General features: G+C 34.7%; 1 protein-coding gene across 1 annotated transcript in view; it reads right to left on the bottom strand.

Annotated features, from left to right (window-relative positions):
- LOC145241332 (uncharacterized) overlaps positions 1–20,000 on the bottom strand; it is a 402,454-nt gene that overhangs the window by 235,262 nt on the left and 147,192 nt on the right. The window contains exon 2 of the mRNA XM_080104166.1: positions 13,176–13,363. Coding sequence (XP_079960292.1) covers positions 13,176–13,363 — 188 coding nt within the window. The remainder of the gene's footprint in view (positions 1–13,175; positions 13,364–20,000) is intronic.

Raw genomic sequence — 20,000 nt, 5'->3', positions numbered from 1 at the left:
GTTGTAATTTGCAATTAACTCACCAAGTCCCCCATCTCTTAATGTTACTTTCTTTTAACCTCCTCTTCGTTCTTTATTGACGAAGAAAGGCGCTGAGAAGAGTAGTAATGCTGATTGACCTATAGTTGGAGAGGGAAAGAAAGAAAACAAAGTGAGAGAAAGAGAAATAGTTATGGAACCCGAAGCTAAAGACTTCACTGGACCCTGCATCATTTTATTTTGATTTTTTAATTTTATTTTTGAACTTATTTTAATTTTTGAAGTTTATTTTTGAACTTATTTTGATTTTGATTTTTGAATTTTTTTTTAAACTTATTTTTATTTTTATTTTTGAAGTTTATTTTTGAACCTTTTTTATTTTGATTTTTGAATTTTTTTTTTAACTTATTTTGATTTTGATGTTTGAAGTTTATTTTTTAACCTTTTTTATTTTGATTTTTTTTTTTAACTTATTTTGATTTTGATTTTTGAAGTTTATTTTTTAACCTTTTTTATTTTTATTTTTTTTTTTAACTTATTTTGATTTTGATTTTTGAAGTTTATTTTTGAACCTTTTTTATTTTGATTTTTGAATATTATTTTGGAACTTATTTTGATTTTGATTTTTTATTTTGATTTTTTTACTTATTTTGATTTTGATTTTTAAATTTTATTTTTGAATTTATTTTGAATTTATTTTGAACACTTTTTAAACATTTTTCTAATCTCATTTTATTCCACCTTCAGATTGTTTTATTTTTATTTATTTATATGTGTATTCATATATGCATTTATATATGTATTTATATATGTATTTCCTGTTAGCTGTTTCTATCTCCTCTCCTTTTTTCTCCACTTTCTCTTCCTTTCTTGTTTTATTATTGTTGGCTCTTCTTTAATGATCCCAATTATTTCATAGTGGTCAATATTTTTTTTATTATTACTACATTATTACCTATTATTATTTTATTATTACTACATTATTACCTATTATTATTTTATTATTACTACATTATTACCTATTATTATTTTATTATTACTACATTATTACCTACATATATTATTACCTACATATATACTACCTTTCCGATTCATCCTTATATGTTGTACCTACTTTTAATTACTATTTACTATTTTATCTTATTCCTTCATTCTAATTTGATTTCTAAATATCATTAAACCAGTTCTTTCTATATTTGATTTTGTATAATTCTGGCCCTTAACCTCTTTTTATTAAAAGCATTTAGCTTCGAAATGTCATGGCCTAAAAAGGTTTTTACATGAAATAAAATGGCAGTTAAATCAAAAATTGCGACTAAACCAATTCTCTACCTATATAAAAGCCATGTACATCCAATGTAGAAACAGAGTTCAAAATAGACTTTGTAGCTTAGTGGGGGATGTCCTTTCCCACAGAAGAGACGTTGCAAGCCTGTCTCTGCTTTATCGTTATTTTCATGGCAAGTGCTCCTCTGAGCTCCAATCTATGGTTCCCTCTAGCCAAACTTTTATGAGAAACATTCGTCTAGCAGAAAACACTATCAATATTTTCCCACACACTTTATCTGTGCCTAAACCTAAGCGTAGATTCCATGAACAAAGCTTCTTTCTTAGAACTGCACGCCTGTGGAACTCTCTTCCGTTTGCCTGCTTTCCAGCTGACTACAATTTGATTATCTTCAAGTCCAACGTAAACAAATTCTTGATGACCTGTCCCTCTAAGTAATCCAATTCACAAAATTTCCACTACTTATGTTTACTATACTATAATCCCATTGAGTAATGTAGACCCATTAACCCTTATCCTCGAGTGGCCTCCGGGCCTTGATAAGTGCTGACTCCTTGGAAAAAAATAAACAGGCCTAAACTGAAACAACCCCAACTTACCTCCTTCCTTGAGATTTGCATTCACGAATATCCGGGGTATCCGAGGGGCTTAAAACTAATTTAGATGATGTTAAATCATTTCTCCTAGCAAACACCCTAGAATCAGACGAGCAGGCCTTCATGTGCTTTCAAGTCCAACATAAACAAATTCCTGATGAACCGTCCCCTTAAGTAAGACACTATCAAATCTCAACACTAACGTACTGTACACACAATAACCCTTATCCCCGAGTGGCTTCCGTACCTTGATAAGTGGTGACCACCTTGCAAAAAAAAAAGAGACTTAACCTGCAACATAGTGTTAGGCACATATTTTCTCTACTGTTCTCCCTCGACCCAGGACTCTACCCTAATCAACCAAGTCTTTGACAGCAAAGATATAGCACTTTCCCTTGATACTAGCGTGCAAGTGCATGTATTTGGTGACTTCAATGTCCACCACAGTAATTGGCTTGGTTTCTCTACTTACACAGACACAGCTGATAGTATAACACAAAGCTTCTCTATATCTCATTCCCTAGCACAGATAGTTATGTTTCCAACACTTTTCCCGGGTTAGCAAGATCAAAAAGCCTCATTTCTAGATTTATTACTGACCACAGTTCCCGGTGATTGTGTAACGAATGCTTATAGCCCACTCAGGAATGCTGATCACACTGTAATAATGGTAGAAATTGCCCTAAATTCTCGACCCAAAACTGAAGAGGCATTACTAAAAACGACAAGGTATTATAAAAAGGCTGGCTGGGAAGTCATCAGAGATCTTATCAGAGATGCCCCATGGGTAAATATCTTTTCTCTTCTTGCAGAACAGTGCACAAATGAGACCACTGAATGATTCAAAGCGGCAATTGAATCACATGTTCTCACGCAGAAGTTCTATAGAAAATCCCACTCTCCCCAATGGTTTACTTCTGCTTGTGCAGTTGCTATTGCTCAAAGACAGAATTCGTAGCACAGATTTATCTGACAGAATTCAAGTACAAACAGACAAAAGTTTATTGAAGCTAGAAGTAATTCTAAGAAAGAAATAGCGACAGCTAAGGGAGAATACGCCAAAACTACCAGAAAATGCATCCAAGCACAGAAATTAGGAACTTGTAATTTTTGGAAAATCTACAATAGTGTAGTAAATAATGGGCAATCAATAATTTCTCCACTATCCAACAATCATGAGGTTGTTTACACGGCAACCGAGAAGGCTAACATGTTTGTGAATCGGGTTGCTTCAAACACTATATTAGACCACTCTCTCCCGGATTTTCCTTTGCGGACTGACAGCACATTAGATGATCTGAAAATCACCTCTTCTCAAGTACATGATATCATAAAAAAACCTAAACACCTCAAAAACATGTGGACCTGATCTTATCCCGACTGTACTATTAAAAAAATGCTCCACTGAGGTTGTTCCAGTTCTGTCCAAACTCTTCAACAAATGCCTTAATGAATCTTGCTTTCCTGACTGCTGGAAAACTGCATCAGTAGTCCTAGTTTACAAGAATTCTGACAAAAGACCTGACCCATTAAATTATCGCCCCATTAGCCTCCTCCGTCTTTCGCCAAAATATTTGAGTCCATAATTAATCAAGCTCTAGTCCATCATCCTACAGTTGTTACACTTTTGACCGACCAACTATATGGATTTAGGCAAGCCTGTTTTACAGCAAATATCCTAACTGTAATCTCTGAACCTTTATACCATATACTGGACAAAGCAGGGGAGGGTAGGACAGTAGCTGTAGATATATCTAAGGTTTTTGACAGGGTTTGGCACGATGGTTTTCTCATGAAAATTAGATCATATGGTATCACTGGACGAATTATTTTTCTCTTTCTCTCTCCACTTCTCTCTTGCTTTCACTCCTCACTCCTCTCTCTCTCTCTCTTTCTCTTTCTCTCTCTCTCTCCCTCTCTCAAAGTCGCCTTATATATGAAATGTTTTTGTAAATAACTGATATCTTTTTACCCAATATATATTTTTCTTGATCCCCTCTTTTTCTCCCTCTCTCTCCCTCTTTCGCCCTCTTATTGTCTCCTCTCTCTTTCTCCCTCACTCTGTTTCTTCCTCTCCTTTCTCCTCCCTCTCTCCACCTTTCTCTTGCTCTCAAGGTCGTCTTTTTCGTCTCTCTTTCTCTCTCTCTCTCTCTCTCTTTCTTTCTCCTCTCCCTCTCTCTCTCTCTCTCCTCTCTTTCTCTTCTCTCTCTTCACCTCTCTCTTCCCCTCTCTCATTCTCCTTCTTCCTCTCTCTCTCTCTCTCTCTCTCTCTCTCTCTCTCTCTCTCTCTCTCTCTCTCTCTCTCTCTCTCTCTCTCAGTCGTCTTAACCAAATGTGTTTCGTGTATCGATTCTGAGCAGACTAACAAACGAAGAATTAAAAGGCATCAATACTGCATTCATTGTTCATAATTTCCCATCCGACGTCGACATGGAACCAGCTGACCGGCTGTTGCATGTGCACTTGCGCACGCTAAGAGCAGTTCTGGATAAAGTTTCAATTCGTTTTTGTTTCGATCACTGTCTTCTTTTAAAAGCTGTCAGATGAGCCGCTCTTTTGGTTTAATTCATTTAACATCTTCATTAGTTGGTCATTTAATCTGAGCGCAGTCAACTTGAGCCCGCTCCCAAGGCTCAAACCCACTTCTCTATTTAGACACTCTGTCTCAGCGCAAACATCTGTATTGACATGCGTTCTGTTTAATAAAAGCTACCTCGATCAGCAAATGTAATCACTCGCTCCTTTGAGTCCAATAAAACTTCCCAGGAGTCTTGTCGTACTTATTCATTATTTGCAATAAGCAACTCTTTAGTCAGAAGTAGTTTTCACTGACATCATCCGTGCTGTCCCTTGCTCAGCGAACTGAAACAACTGATCTAATAATAACAGGAGGAAAGGAAGGATTTATTGATTACTCCTCCTTTTTTTTATCTTTTGTTGTTCTAGAACACTGACTCCTCCTTCTCTTCCGCCTCCAAAATATTTGTATAATTTTCTTTCTTTTTTTTTTCTTCTTTGTTGTTTAGGAGAAAACAAACACGAAACGCCCGGTAATGCTTGACCTTGACCTGTAAAATTTCATTTTGAGCCACAAGTTATTTTTCTATCTGGCAATTAAAAATAAGCGTTTAGATCTTTATTTGCTTGACCCCCATCTCTACCCCCGCACCCACACGAGGTCAAAGACATAATGTTGGGAAAAATCCAACTCTCTTACACGGAGCACACTGGATAGAGATAAAAATGAAAATTGTCTCAGACTAGAAGGATTTCTCCGTCATTGACTGAGGATAAAAATGTATCAGAACAGATACTACACTTTATTCCTAACTAAAATGAACTTTTGATTCTTTTTCATTTAATACCCCCCCACACACACACATAATATTTCTTTGTTAGTTTATCAAGATAATATACTTCAAGATTGTATCTCCTTCTTTGGAAGAGGGGGTGGGCAGTGGAGTATATGTTCGTTCGTCATGATACATTCCTCCCAGGTATTACCTTCTCCATTGAGGTAGTGTGTAGTGTAGTATCTTTTCTTTTGCTATGTGACCATTCCAATCGTTTTTTTAACAAAGATATCACCACCTATCAAAGCCCGGAGGCCACTCGAGGATAAGGGTTAATGAGTGTGTCAATGGGACATTATTGAAGTAATCGTTAGTAGTTGAAATTTGGTAAATTAGATTACTTGAGACGGCTCATCAAGAACTTATTTGCATTAGACTTGAAGACAAACATATTGTAGTCAGCTGGAGAGCAGGGAAAGAGAGTCCCACAGGTATGCAGTTCTAAAAAAGCTTTGTTCATGGGATCTATGTTTAGGTTTAAGCACAGATAAAGAGTGGGGGAAATTATGAAAAGCGGTTTCAGCTAGACGGGTGATAGTTTGGCAAGAAAGTTTTGCAAGGTCCTTCCAGGCATTATGTCCTCTTATAAGGGGGTCCAGGGTTAAGGTGTGCTAGAGGGTGGGGGGGGTTAACAATGCTTAGGGTCAGAGTTAGAGTTAAGGGTAGAGTAGTAACAAAATTAGTGCCAATGTCCACAATGTTTTCCAATTATTGAAGACTGACAGGGTTACCCGACACTGTCGCGGAATATTCATAACAAAATAGAAGTTTTAAAAATGTGTAACCTCTCTCTCTCTGTCTCACACACACACACACACACACACACACACACACACACACACACACACACACACACACAGAGGATGAAACGATAAAATTGTTGCCATAGAAAAGTCAACATGATTCCATTTCTGTTTGATGAAAACCGGCTTCTTTTTTTTTTTTTGTTGAAGGCCATACACTAGTTGGCCAGTTGTGTGTGAATCCCAAGAGCGATAGAAGCCTTCTATCATGTCTGAAAGTGACACAATATTCAACAAGTGAGATTGGAGATGCGCCGTTGTACAACTCATGCTCTCTACTGATCCAAGTTATGACAACGGGACCATTGCCAGCACCCTCAAAATGCAAATCTGGATGGTTCAATGCTTGAGGGCACAGCTCAATGAAGTTTCCGGCTATGGTTATGTTCTTTGGTGGTCTAGGCCACATCATGCCACCTCACATCTTCGAAGTCGGCTTGAAAGTCAACATCAAAGTGTACCTGGATGTGCCGAAGAATGTGGTGATCCCCTGGTGCAATCAGGCGGCTGCTGGCAGACCCTTAGTGTGACAGCAGGACTCAGCACCAGTCCACAAGTTCAAAGAGACCCAGGTTTGACTTTGTACCCTTCTCTCACTGCTCCCCCCTCCTCCCCCGATCTGAACCTACTGAGCTACTTCGTTTGGTCATCTGTCGAGAACATCACCAACATGACCTCCGACAACACCAAAGCCAGCCTGATTGCCACCATCCGCCAAGTGTTCGCTAAACTCTGATCAGCGCTTCTGGACCCGTATCAAGGTGGTGATTGAGGCTGAAGGCGGATACATTGAATAGATATCAGCTCTACTACATAATCAAGTTACCTGAATTGTTTTTTTTTTTCAATAAAAGTAGTAAAATAAAGCTTTAATGTTATTTTCTTTCGGGCGATAATTTTATCGTTCCACCCTGTATAATAGAAACAAAGAATGCAAGAACTGAACGAATAGATTCAACTGTTTGAAATTTATTTGAGTAGGAGTGGATGGGTATTCATGGGTCGCGACCCCCAAACGTAAATTGACCTTAAAAGAGTGGAAAGACCCATTTCTTCAGCCATAATGATACGTTTCTGTTCACAATACAAAAACAAAAAAACATAGAACCACAAGTTATAATAAAATGAAAAACTATCATTAAATTAGAACACAGCCAAAACGAATAGTAAATTAATGAGATGTTCTTTTGCAAAGCAATATACAAATTAGTTAAACCAAGAACGTTGCTTGCGTACACCTGATCAGTTTATTAAAAGCGATGGTTCTTCTATTTTGAATGTAAATTTGGTGTTTCAGTTTCACTGTCAGTGCGATAAATGACCCAATTTTATAAGTAGATTCCAAATTCATCATCATCACAATCCCCAAACCACCATCATCAACAACATCATCATCATCAGCAGCAGTTTAACACCTATTTTATGAACAGCTGTAAGAAACTGACTTCCAAACTAATCTCTCTCTGGCCAGGTCTTTATTTATCCCTCTTTCTCTCAACTCTGTTACTTTCAGTAGCTTTGTAACTCGCACTTCCTTTATTTTGTCTTTTGGTCCTTACATTCCAAGTGCAATGTTTCTGAAACAGGGAGAAAAATTGCTGCATTCTAGGTTGTAATCTATAAATCCAACACTTATCATTATTAAGTTTTTGATTTTTAATTATTATTATTATTATTGGCTCACATGGAGCTTTCACACAAGTCAACAAACGATCTGATTGGAGACTTGTGGTGTTCTCTGGAAGCTGAGTGACAACAAGTCTCCCCAGACGTCCAGCTCTCTCCTCCTTCGATAGCATTTGCAAATGAATTTGCATCATCGCAACAGCTTATTACCATTGATTTCTCGCTGGCAGTGGCCATTGGTTTATACTGGAATTTGAGTGGCATTAAGCCTCCCCAAGATCCCAGTTCTCTTTGCAGTTGTCCAGCGGAGGTCTGGCCAGTGCTCCGTCCTCAGTCTTTCCATCCTCCTTGACCCTTCTCGGCTCTTTGGTATCACTTTTCTATTGGGGGGAACGTTGGTGAAACAATGGAGGGGATGCATGATTATTATTATTATTATTATTATATATTTTGCTCCTTACATCAAGTGACTTAACATCTTGTCTGGAGCGATTTCCATTAAAAACATCCATTTTAATCACTTCCGTGTTTTCCTTCTGCTTCCGCTTCCCCTGTGAGCCGACCCTGCTAACTCAACTGTACTACATCTACTAACCCATTCAATTAATAATATATAGCGTCTATTCATTATCAGAAGAAAAGGAAAATGATTGTTATGACTGTTGAAGCCTGTTAATAATATGATATCATGTGATATCTTTTATCACATGATATCTCATTCAAAAAATGTTATCTAAATCAATAAGCTTTAATTTTTTTTTAATTCAGACGATGAAAAGGTCACCGGCAAAAAAGACACAAATGTTATAAGAAATGAAAAAGACACAAGAGAATATAAGTCAGAAAACAAAAAACAGTGATAGTAAAAATAATACAAGAAAAAGAATGTCATAGGGACAAAAGGTCATAGGGACAAAAGGTCATAGGGACAAAAGGTCATAAGGACAAAAGGTCATAAGGACAAAAGGTCATAGGGACAATGTTTGTACTGTTTCTGAGACTTTTTGAACCTTCCACCTCCAGAAGAGTGTAACTTACAATTGAATGTTAATAAGTATTTTATTCACTACTCCATGGGTCTTTGCAGAGAATTCTAGTAAGAATTTTAGGAGTCTTAAATAAAAATAAGTTCAAGCTGCCTAAAATTCATATTATAATTAGGACTTGAGAGAACGAGGGCATGCTACTCCCATGGATTAAATAAAGAGTTCTGCTTTAAATTTTATGCAGATTCCCGAGTTCAACAAATGTTTCCCGAGTTTGACAGAAAGATTTCCAAGGTTAACTGTCAAAGTCCCGTTTCTTTTAACAGTTTATATATTAAGTAAAATAAACCAGAACCAAAACGTTAAATCTAATGCTAAACAATTGTGTGCAGATATGATGAGGAACGGCAACGGGTTAGTTGCTTCAGCCATTCAGATTAGTGCAGGAGGGGCCACCTAATCATATTTAAACTATATCCTTTTCTCATAATATTCCCCAGTACTAGCACTTATCCTTAAGTGTTTGGTGTATAATATCTAGGAGTTGGACCCAGACATCATCAGATCTCTTCAAGCCACTGACACTAAGTGACTTTATTGTGAACAACTATAAATTATGGTTCTGATTGATTATTCGTATTATTTCGATTCTTCGGACCACTATTGTTAGATAATGGTCAGACAACGCCGAAACATGTGCTGGTCGACGATTATTATTATGATCGTTATTAATGTTTATAGATACATTGATTTATGTTAAAATGTTTTAATAGAAAAGAATGTTCGTTTTCATAACTAGCACGAACAAAAATGTTAACATGATGTTAATTTGATAGATGGAATTTAAGCTAACAATAATATAAACAAAGATACGTGACAAAAGCCAAGCAAGGGTCTTTAGGCTACGTGCACTGATGACGTAATGGAAAAATAGATTTTGAGATGTAGAGTTTTAGTTAAGCAGGAGATCAATTCGATACGTAACGTGTTAGCAGATGGAGGGGGGGGGACAGGACACCCATGAAAGTCAGAAGAAGGTGACTTAGAAAAATGTAACCTTATACAAAGCGTGCTAACTCTGAAAAGGAACCCAACAAGGAATAAATAATTAGAACAAAATATAAATCCTGAGTGAGCGTTTTGACTTTCGGAGAGAAGTACTTTTAATTTCAGGACGCATGGAAAGAAGATTTGAAATATGCTTTTCTTGGTGTTCCAACCGACAACGATATCAATAAAGTATTAATTTATGCATACACTCATCATCACCCAATACAGAATACACTGGACAAATTACATATCAGAAAGTTAACACTCATAAGTTAAAAGAGACTCATTATAGAAGATACATATATACATCAGTGTATATATATATATATTGAATTAAAAAAAATAATAAATAAATAAAAAAAAATTACTAAGAGAAATTGTTTAAATTTAATAAAATGTTTGTGAATTTTCTAGATGAGCATTACTTATTTGGATTATTTGGCTACTGTTTTCATTTTGGATGTTATTCTCACAACGTTTCGGCCGATGTAACCTCCAGCCAAACACCCGTGGCACAACCGATAAAAGTGTTAAGTGATAATCAATTCCTATTGAGCTGTCTTCAAGCCTATCCAAGTTCCACCATTACTGATCATGCTGTCTCACCGCCTACCTAACACTTTTTAATCCTTATCCTCGAGTGGCCTCCGAGCCTTGATAAGCAATCATCCCTCAAGTAAAAAAAAAATTTCTAAGTGACAGTTTTCTAAAGGCCAGAGTATGGGCGATGTTAAGACTACAATTACGGAATACTTAAGAATTTGACAGAACGAGAACAATCTACACCCATGGATTAAATAAAAGATTCTGTTCGAAATACAGATTTACGCAATTTACGTCATCCAAAACAGAGTGAGATTAAAATCCACGATGGAAACAGTAGTCTGAATAATTACTTCTCTTATCTTGTCCTTTAGTCCTCACATTCCAGCAGCAATGTTTCTCACAAAAAGTGAAAAATTGCTGCTTTCTGGGTTCATCTAGCACTTATCGCTTGCAAGTAGCACTTTTTTAGCTCATTACATCAAGTGGATTCATGCCTTGTCTGGGCCAGTTTCCATAAAAGAAAAAAAATCAGTAAAAATGAGCCGCGTATACATGTAAACAAGTAAACACACTGTTCGCAGACAAATCAAATGCACACATTATGATATTAAAGGTTAAAAAGTACAAGCATCGCCCGTCCATATATCAAGTAAAAAAATATGCTTGTGTTATTTGACATTGCGGAAGTTTTTATCTACAACATATTTTTCTTAAGTATTATAACATTTTGACAACGTGTCAATGTTGTAAAATATTGACAACGTGTCAATGTTGTAAAATTTTGACATCGTGTCAATGTTGTGAAATTTTGACAACGTTTCTGTCAATGTTGTAAAATTTTGACAACGTTTCTGTCAATGTTGTAAAATTTTGACAACGTTTCTGTCAATAGTGTAAAATTTTGACAACGTTTCTGTCAATGTTGTAAAATATTGACAACGTGTCAATGTTGTAAAATTTTGACAACGTTTCTGTCAATGTTGTAAAATATTGACGTGTCAATGTTGTAAAATTTTGACAACGTTTCTGTCAATGTTGTAAAATATTGACAACGTGTCAATGTTGTAAAATTTTGACAACGTTTCTGTGTCATAAAATTTTGAAAAAGTTTCAGTATTATAAAATTTTGACAACATTTCAATATCATAAAATTTTGACATTTCAGTGTCATAAAATTTTGATAACGTTTCAGTGTCATAAAATTTTGACAATGTTTCAGTGTTGTAAAATTGTGACATCCTTTCAGTGTTATGAAATTTGAAAACGTTTGGGATGAGTAGCCAGTTAAGCTCAGGAAAATAGTTGATTGCAAGGTAACAGTTAAGTCGCAACAATGTTACAAATTTGCCAGAAGGTTTCGTTTAGAAACAACCAAAGAATAACAACAGCAAACCTAACACCCACTTATACATTGTCAGTTAAAAATAAGAATACTTGATCATTAAAAATTATATTAGGATCAGCACCACCTGGGTAGAAAAATTAAAATGAATTTGGAATTCTTTGTGTAATATTGCTAGGAACAACAGCGCATTAATTTGGCAGTAAAATCAAATTTGTATGAATCAACATGACATCGCGAAACCCCTCCTTCAAAAGTTATTAGGAATTAAAAAAAAAAAAGAAAAAATAACAAAAATGAGGAAATAAGTTTATCAGCAAAACAAAGGTATAGGCAGTTGTTCACCAACGTTCACCAAAGTCCACAATTTTTTTCCGTTTAGAAATAATCAAACTAAGAATCACAGTCAGCAAATCTATCCATCACTTTTTACTCGTGGTCAAGTTTACGACAACTACATTATATGCTATTTATCGCCAGAAGATTAGACACAAGTTGTCGTTTAGAAAAGCCAGTGAATAATTACACTATGGTCTACAAAAAAATGCCTGAGCAGTACTATTAGCATTTCTTCATATGGGCTCCTCAGGTGATCAACAATAAACTAACTCCCTTCTCAAAGAGAAGATAAAGCCTGGGAGAGTGAACCTCTTAGGACTAAAGAGAACCATATTTCAGTCTGACAACAACAAAGCCATCCAACCAATTTGTGTCATAATTCTAAGTGGCATATTACATGTGAGAAGATGCTCGGCCTGACTGGAAATGCATGGGAATGATATGAGTGTGGTTCGGTAAATTTGTGGTGTGTCCATTAACTACAGAGGTTTTTTTTTATGGAAATCCCTCCAAACAATCCCACTTAATTTAAGGAGCTAAAAATAGCACTTCAAGGTCAAAAAATTGCCAGCAATAAGTGTTAGATTGAACAGATTGTGACCTAGAAAACAGCAATTCTTCCCTCTTTGTCAGCCCCCCCCCCCGCTATTGAAACTGAAAGTTCCTAGCTTTATGTTGCAACTGTCTACGGTGGTATGGATTTGTTAAACAGAGCTCTGATTGGATGAAAATATACACGCACATCTTAATTGAGAATAAGCAGGCCGATAAAGACTTGAAATAACTCAGGCAGAGATGACCTCAAACAATGGAACATTAAGACCAGCGTAAATAACAGAGTTTTATGGTGAAAGTCACTTTAGCCTCGGCACCAAGGCCAACAAAGTCTGGGCTATTGTTGAGACGGTTTATTCCCTTTTAGCTGAGGTATGGATTTGGCTTTGGTCCTGTGTATCCGAGCAGGTCCACCTTCCCAGGCTTTGCCTTCTCCCATTGAGAAGGGATTAATTTATTGCTAATCGCCTGAGACGCCGCTATTAGGGAATCCCAACGGAGCTGCTCAGACATTTTTGCAAGCCACAGTACTCTTCTTCTGGGGCGCTGGCTTTGCACATCTTATTTTCCTGACCCTTGTGTCATGTCATCCTGCTGTGGGAGGAAGATAAATATCAAGTCACTTTGTACTGCCCCGGACACTGTGCAAGCCACATCTGATGCAGAAGAGGCACGTTAAATGGAGGAAAGAAAAGGATGAGGAGACTCTTACCTTGAAAGTAGCTCTTGATACGAAGATAGCTCACTGCTAAACGTAGAATGGAAAGTTTGTCAAGTTTTGAGATCACACTTTGCTCAAATGGCAATAAACTTGCCAAGTGATCAAGTTCGGCATTGAGTCGTTCTCGATGTCGTTTACTCGGGTTGCTTTTTGGCGGATCTTTTACCGGTGGCTTTACACTGAAAACGAAAAAAAAAAAAAGATATTAACACTTTCGATTAAGCATAAACACGTTATACAGTCTAATAAAATTATCAATTTTTTTCAAAATTAAAAAAAATTTTTTTCAAAAATTAGTCATTTTTATTTTCAGTAAATTTGTAGGGGGGGGGGTAGATAAAAAAAAAATTTCTTCATAACCCATAATGCATCACTCAGCATAGAACGACCATCTTTAAAAAAGTTTATAAAGACAAGTGTAAATAATTTTAAAAAAACATGTTGAATCGAAAGAAAATCGTTTTAACAAAACAATCTTAAACATTGTGCGAAAATAGACATATTCATTTGAAAAAAATATATACTTTTTTCATTAGGGAACGGGAATTAACACAGGGAATGCCTGCGGGCCTGGCCAGACACTTTTTGCAGAGTCCTTCTTCTCAGGGATGCTGACTTCTCAATACCACTTTCCGATCCATACCACACTCAATACCACTTTCCGATCCATACCACTCAATACCACATTCTGTCACAGTTCTTGCAGTGTGATAGACCTAAATACCTCTCCTCCTATTAACTTGCCTTCACTCATGAGGATAGCATTGGATAGAAGACTGATTCTTTTGATAAGCTCCCTCAAAAAGTGGTACTCGAGATTGGGGGTGGGTGGGAATTTGCCTCAGTCTAGAGAGATTTCTCTTTTAGTGATTGAGAAACTGAACAAATGAAATATAATATCAGAACAAATATTGCACTTTACTCTTAGTCAGAAAGCCAAGGAGTAAGTTTGATATTTTTACGGTTATAAAGCTTGTGTTTAACATTTGTATTTTTTTTTTAATTCTAAGGATAAAAGTTTATTTTTTAAATTGCAAGATTAATCTAAAGTGAAAAAGGTCGCCATTTAAAACAGTTGTTTGTAATTTGCATCAATTTCTTTTTAAATTGCTTCAAAAAGGACAAAACACCGTTTTGTATTTTTGCCTCAAGCTGTGAACCCACCAAGTAACAAATAATGGCTGAATGGGGATAGAAGTGGAAAAGGTAATCAGCTATCTTTCTTTCTTTCTTCTTCTTCTTCTTCTTCTTCTTCTTCTTCTTCTTCTTCTTCTTTACAATTGTATGCTTAACAAATCTAACTCATATTCTTTTGAAACAAAACGACAATGACTTCACAAAACGTGTATAATTCATTCATCTTACTCTAAGATCTTTTTTTTAGATAGGAGTCACCACTTATCAAGGCCCGGAGTCCACTCGAGGAGAAGGGTTAATGAGTGTATGAAAGTCAATCGTTAGTAATGGAAATTTGGTAAATTGGATTCCTTAAGAGGAACAGCTCATCAAGAACTTGTTCACGTTGGACTTGAAGACGACCATATTGTAGTCAGCTGGAAAGCAGGAACACGGAACAGAGTTCCACAGGTATGCAATTCTAAGAAAGAAGCTTTGTTCATGGAATTTACGTGTAGGTTTAGGCACAGATTAAGAGTAAGGGAAATTATTGATAGTGGTTTTATTTTTTTATTTTTTTATTCTTTATTTCTTAATTTTATGACTTTTTTAATTGTTAATTACATATCTATGATATAAATATAAAAAAGATAACATAAAATATATTAAAATAACATAAATAAAAAAAAACTATCTTGAATCAGAAGAACAGGCGACTCGTAGTCAGCAGCAATGTCAGATAAAAAAATTGACATTACGCTTAATCATTATTTTGCATAAAAATAATGAATAAAATGTTTCATTGTTTTGAATTTGTTTGTAATATTATAAAAAATATATCATTTTATAGAATATTTATTATTGTTATTTTATGAAATATTTATTGATTTCTTAAATGTTTTTAGAAAAATAGAATAATTTTTTATCTGACATTGTTTGCTGTGGACTTTGAGTCGCCTATTCCTCTGATAAACTAAAAATATATGTATCATATTTAGATTTTCCCAAACTTCAACTATTTTATAAATTTAAATAGTATTAGCAACACATATTTTATCACAACTCACATATTTTGCTTGCGTATATGACGAACAAACATATACTACACTGACCTCCCTGCAGAGTATGAAGTAACGCCTAATAGGATAGTATTATGATTAGCGAAAATACACTACATTGCCCCCCTCCCAAAAGAGGAGGTAATGCCTGGGAAGATGGTTTCATGACTATAGAATATACTATACTATCATCCTAACCCCAAAGAGTGGGAGGTAATGCCTAGAAGGATGGTAGTAAGATAACAGAACAGATACTACACTGCACTCCTCCATTAAATTGAGATTTGAAAGGCAGCATTCTAGTTTGAAGTAGTGCAGTAAACTGAATTGAGCTTTTAAAAGTACTAATAGTATAGTTTCGTTTTAAGACAGGCAGATACCAAATCACCATTAGTAATAGAAGTAATTGTATAGTTTCAGCTTCAGACAGACAGATACCAAATCTCCTTTAGTAATAGATATCACTCAGTCAAGTCATTCAGTCAAATAAAACCGTAAAAGAAAGTGTATGGGAGCTGGAGGGGGGATGATGCGGAGACTATTCTCATTGGCTGATGTCTGTTGACGTGTCTTTGTAAGAATAGTTGAAGATTGTCACTTTGAAAAAAAAACAAAACAAAAACAAACATTCATGCAATGTCGACAAGAAAAAGGTACAAGCTTCCAAGGAGGCGACCCGACGCATTTGGAGTCAGTTCCTGTCTGAGCCGATATCATGTAAAATCCAAAAATTGGCAATGAAAACAGTGCATCACTAAAGACCACCCTTGATGCATCTAGAAAAAAATGTATTTTACGATTTCAAAAGGATTTGTTTTTATGCTTCTGAACCTTTTTTTAGATGAGGATTGATAATTTGGTTTATTTAGATACTTCAGGCTACTGTTCTCAGCATGAGTGTTATTTTCACAATGTTTCGTGTAACTTTCAGCCTTCTTCAGACTGTAAGAACCTGTGGCACAGTAGATAAAGTACAGCCATTCAAATCCTCTCCTGATCATTGTGGAGCGATTCTCTTTTTATCATCAGTCTACAGTGCCTTCCTTATCTATATAATCCTACCATAGTTTGTATTGTTTGGATTATTTCGACTACTGTACTTATCTGGAGTGTTATTTGCACAACGTTTCAGTCCATATAATCTCTGGCCCTCTTCAGGTGTATCTTGTTGAACTCAGGAATCTTTCTGTCCACCTCGGGGAAACTGTAAGAAATTTAGAAAGGAACCTTTTATTTAATCCGCGGGGGTAGAATGCTCTTATTCCGTTTATCATGACCGGGTAAAATTTGTCAATAATTCGTAATTTTATTTTTAATCTTGTCCACACTGAGGATTGAACCATCAACCTCTAGAAATTTGGTTTCAAGAGAAACTCTTCTGGACTCTGCAGGTTAATCTTCAATACCGGCGATACTAAGGATACAATTTCTTAAGATTTCTCTCATGCTGCCCTCGTGGATTAAAAAGTTGCTTTCAAAATTCTGTGCAAATTCCCAAGTTCAACGAAAAGATCCTTGAGTTTGACAAGATACACCTGAAAAAGATTGGAAGTTACATCGGCTATAACGTTGTGAAAATGATACTCAAGATAAGAACTGTGGTCCAAATAATATAAATTTGTTTATATTAAACTAGCAAGGCGACTCGACGTTGCCTAGGATTGAATGATGGTCAACAAATGTTTCACCCTCAAATATTTTTATTGTCATCAAAATCGGTGAAATCGGCTATTTTTCAATCAAATCGATTGATTGCCTTCTCTAATTGGGAACTCATCGCAGTGCACCGGGAGAAAGCTTCATATGCCTACTCTCAATGACTTAGCCCACAATACATTGTCGTCTACATTGCACTGTAGAGAACCTACTGTTGATTTCATAAAATTATTTTTTATATATAATGGCTTGAATTTAAGTTTAAAATGCAAAAGTCAAGTATCATGCTTCAATTGTGCTTCAAAAAGAAACATTCATTTCGAACGCATCCCTCTCATATCAAAGAATCCAGAGTTGATTTTATATGTCGAACCTTTCTGCATGTGTGGTAATAAAACTTCTCAAATGCACTTGTGATGTTAGATTGTGTAAGGTGTTAACTTCTTTCCTCGGATTATTTTAATTATTGATTATGGACACTTATCGAAGACATTCTTATACCAAACCTATCTAAGAACACTGCCAGCCACATAAAGTACCTTCGTGTGGGATCTCATAAAAATCAGCCCAGCCGTTTTCGGGTCCGTAGGAAATGAACTCACAAACACACAAAGTACCTGTTATATTATAATAATGGTAGAGTTTGCGATTCAAAAGAATGGTTAACAAATCAAAAGAATGGTTAACATTTCAAAAGAATGGTTAACAAATCAAAAGAATGGTTAACATTTAAAAAGAATGGTTAACATTTCAAAAGGATGGTTAACATTTCAAAAGAATGGTTAACAATTCAAAAGAATGGTTAACAATTCAAAAGAATGGTTAACAATTCAAAAGAATGGTTAACATTTGAAAAGAATGGTTAACAATTCAAAAGAATGGTTAACATTTCAAAAGAATGGTTAACAATTCAAAAGAATGGTTAACATTTCAAAAGAATGGTTAACAAATCAAAAGAATGGTTAACATTTCAAAAGAATGGTTAACAAATCAAAAGAATGGTTAACATTTCAAAAGAATGGTTAACATTTCAAAAGAATGGTTAACATTTCAAAAGAATGGTTAACATTTCAAAAGAATGGTTAACATTTGAAAAGAATGGTTAACATTTGAAAAGAATGGTTAACAATTCAAAAGAATGGTTAACATTTCAAAAGAATGGTTAACATTTCAAAAGAATGGTTAACATTTCAAAAGAATGGTTAACATTTAAAAAGAATGGTTAACATTTGAAAAGAATGGTTAACAATTCAAAAGAATGGTTAACAATTCAAAAGAATGGTTAACATTTCAAAAGGATGGTTAACATTTGAAAAGAATGGTTAACAATTCAAAAGAATGGTTAACATTTCAAAAGAATGGTTAACAAATCAAAAGAATGGTTAACATTTCAAAAGAATGGTTAACAAATCAAAAGAATGGTTAACATTTAAAAAGAATGGTTAACATTTCAAAAGGATGGTTAACATTTCAAAAGAATGGTTAACAATTCAAAAGAATGGTTAACAATTCAAAAGAATGGTTAACAATTCAAAAGAATGGTTAACATTTGAAAAGAATGGTTAACAATTCAAAAGAATGGTTAACATTTCAAAAGAATGGTTAGCATTTGAAAAGAATGGTTAACAATTCAAAAGAATGGTTAACATTTGAAAAGAATGGTTAACATTTCAAAAGAATGGTTAACTAATCAAAAGAATGGTTAACAATTCAAAAGAATGGTTAACATTTCAAAAGAATGGTTAACAATTCAAAAGAATGGTTAACAATTCAAAAGAATGGTTAACATTTCAAAAGAATGGTTAACGAATCAAAAGAATGGTTAACAATTCAAAAGAATGGTTAACATTTCAAAAGAATGGTTAACTATTCAAAAGAATGGTTAACATTTGAAAAGAATGGTTAACTAATCAAAAGAATGGTTAACAATTCAAAAGAATGGTTAACATTTCAAAAGAATGGTTAACAATTCAAAAGAATGGTTAACAATTCAAAAGAATGGTTAACATTTGAAAAGAATGGTTAACAATTCAAAAGAATGGTTAACATTTCAAAAGAATGGTTAACAATTCAAAAGAATGGTTAACATTTCAAAAGAATGGTTAACAATTCAAAAGAATAGTTAACAATTCAAAAGAATGGTTAACAATTCAAAAGAATGGTTAACATTTGAAAAGAATGGTTAACAATTCAAAAGAATGGTTAACATTTCAAAAGAATGGTTAGCATTTGAAAAGAAATGTTAACAATTCAAAAGAATGGTTAACATTTGAAAAGAATGGTTAACAATTCAAAAGAATGGTTAACAATTCAAAAGAATGATTAAAAATTCAAAAGAATGGTTTACAATTCAAAAGAATGGTTAACATTTGAAAAGAATGGTTAACAATTCAAAAGAATGGTTAACAAATCAAAAGAATGGTTTACAATTCAAAAGAATGGTTAACAAATGTCATTAAGTCGTTAAATATCTCACCCATAAAATGTGTCAAATTCACTTCATTTATGAATGAATTGAAGATAATAAACTATCGGGAAATTCCACGGTGTTTTTTTTTTTGTTGTTGTTGTTGTTTTACAAAAGTCTATAAAATTGACTGTGAATAATTGCACGTTCGTTAGTGTTAATGCCACAAATAAAATAATATCTGTTTCTTTTCTCATAAAAATAATTTCTATTATCAGCTAATTATCTCCATTATTATATAAAAGGAACTTTGTCTGTCTGTATGTGTGTATGTGTGTATGTGTGTGCGCACGCGTGTGTGTGAGTTCGTTCCCTATGGACTCAAAAACGGTTGGACTGATTTTTATTAAATTTCGCATGAATATACTTTATGTGCCTGGCTGTGTTTTTAGATAGGTTTTGTATCAGAATGACTTCGATAAGTATTAATAATCGATAATCGAAATAACCAGATGACAGAAAGAACAGGCGATTTTGACCAAAGTTAAAATCTTACACAGCCTACAATCACGAGTGCAT

The sequence above is a fragment of the Euprymna scolopes genome, chromosome 20, assembly GCF_053919585.1.
Source record: "Euprymna scolopes isolate OS-2025 chromosome 20, ASM5391958v1, whole genome shotgun sequence".
Lineage (NCBI taxonomy): Eukaryota > Metazoa > Mollusca > Cephalopoda > Sepiida > Sepiolidae > Euprymna > Euprymna scolopes.
The sequence above is the reverse complement of the archived record's forward strand: the minus strand, read 5'-3'. Positions and strand labels throughout refer to the sequence as shown.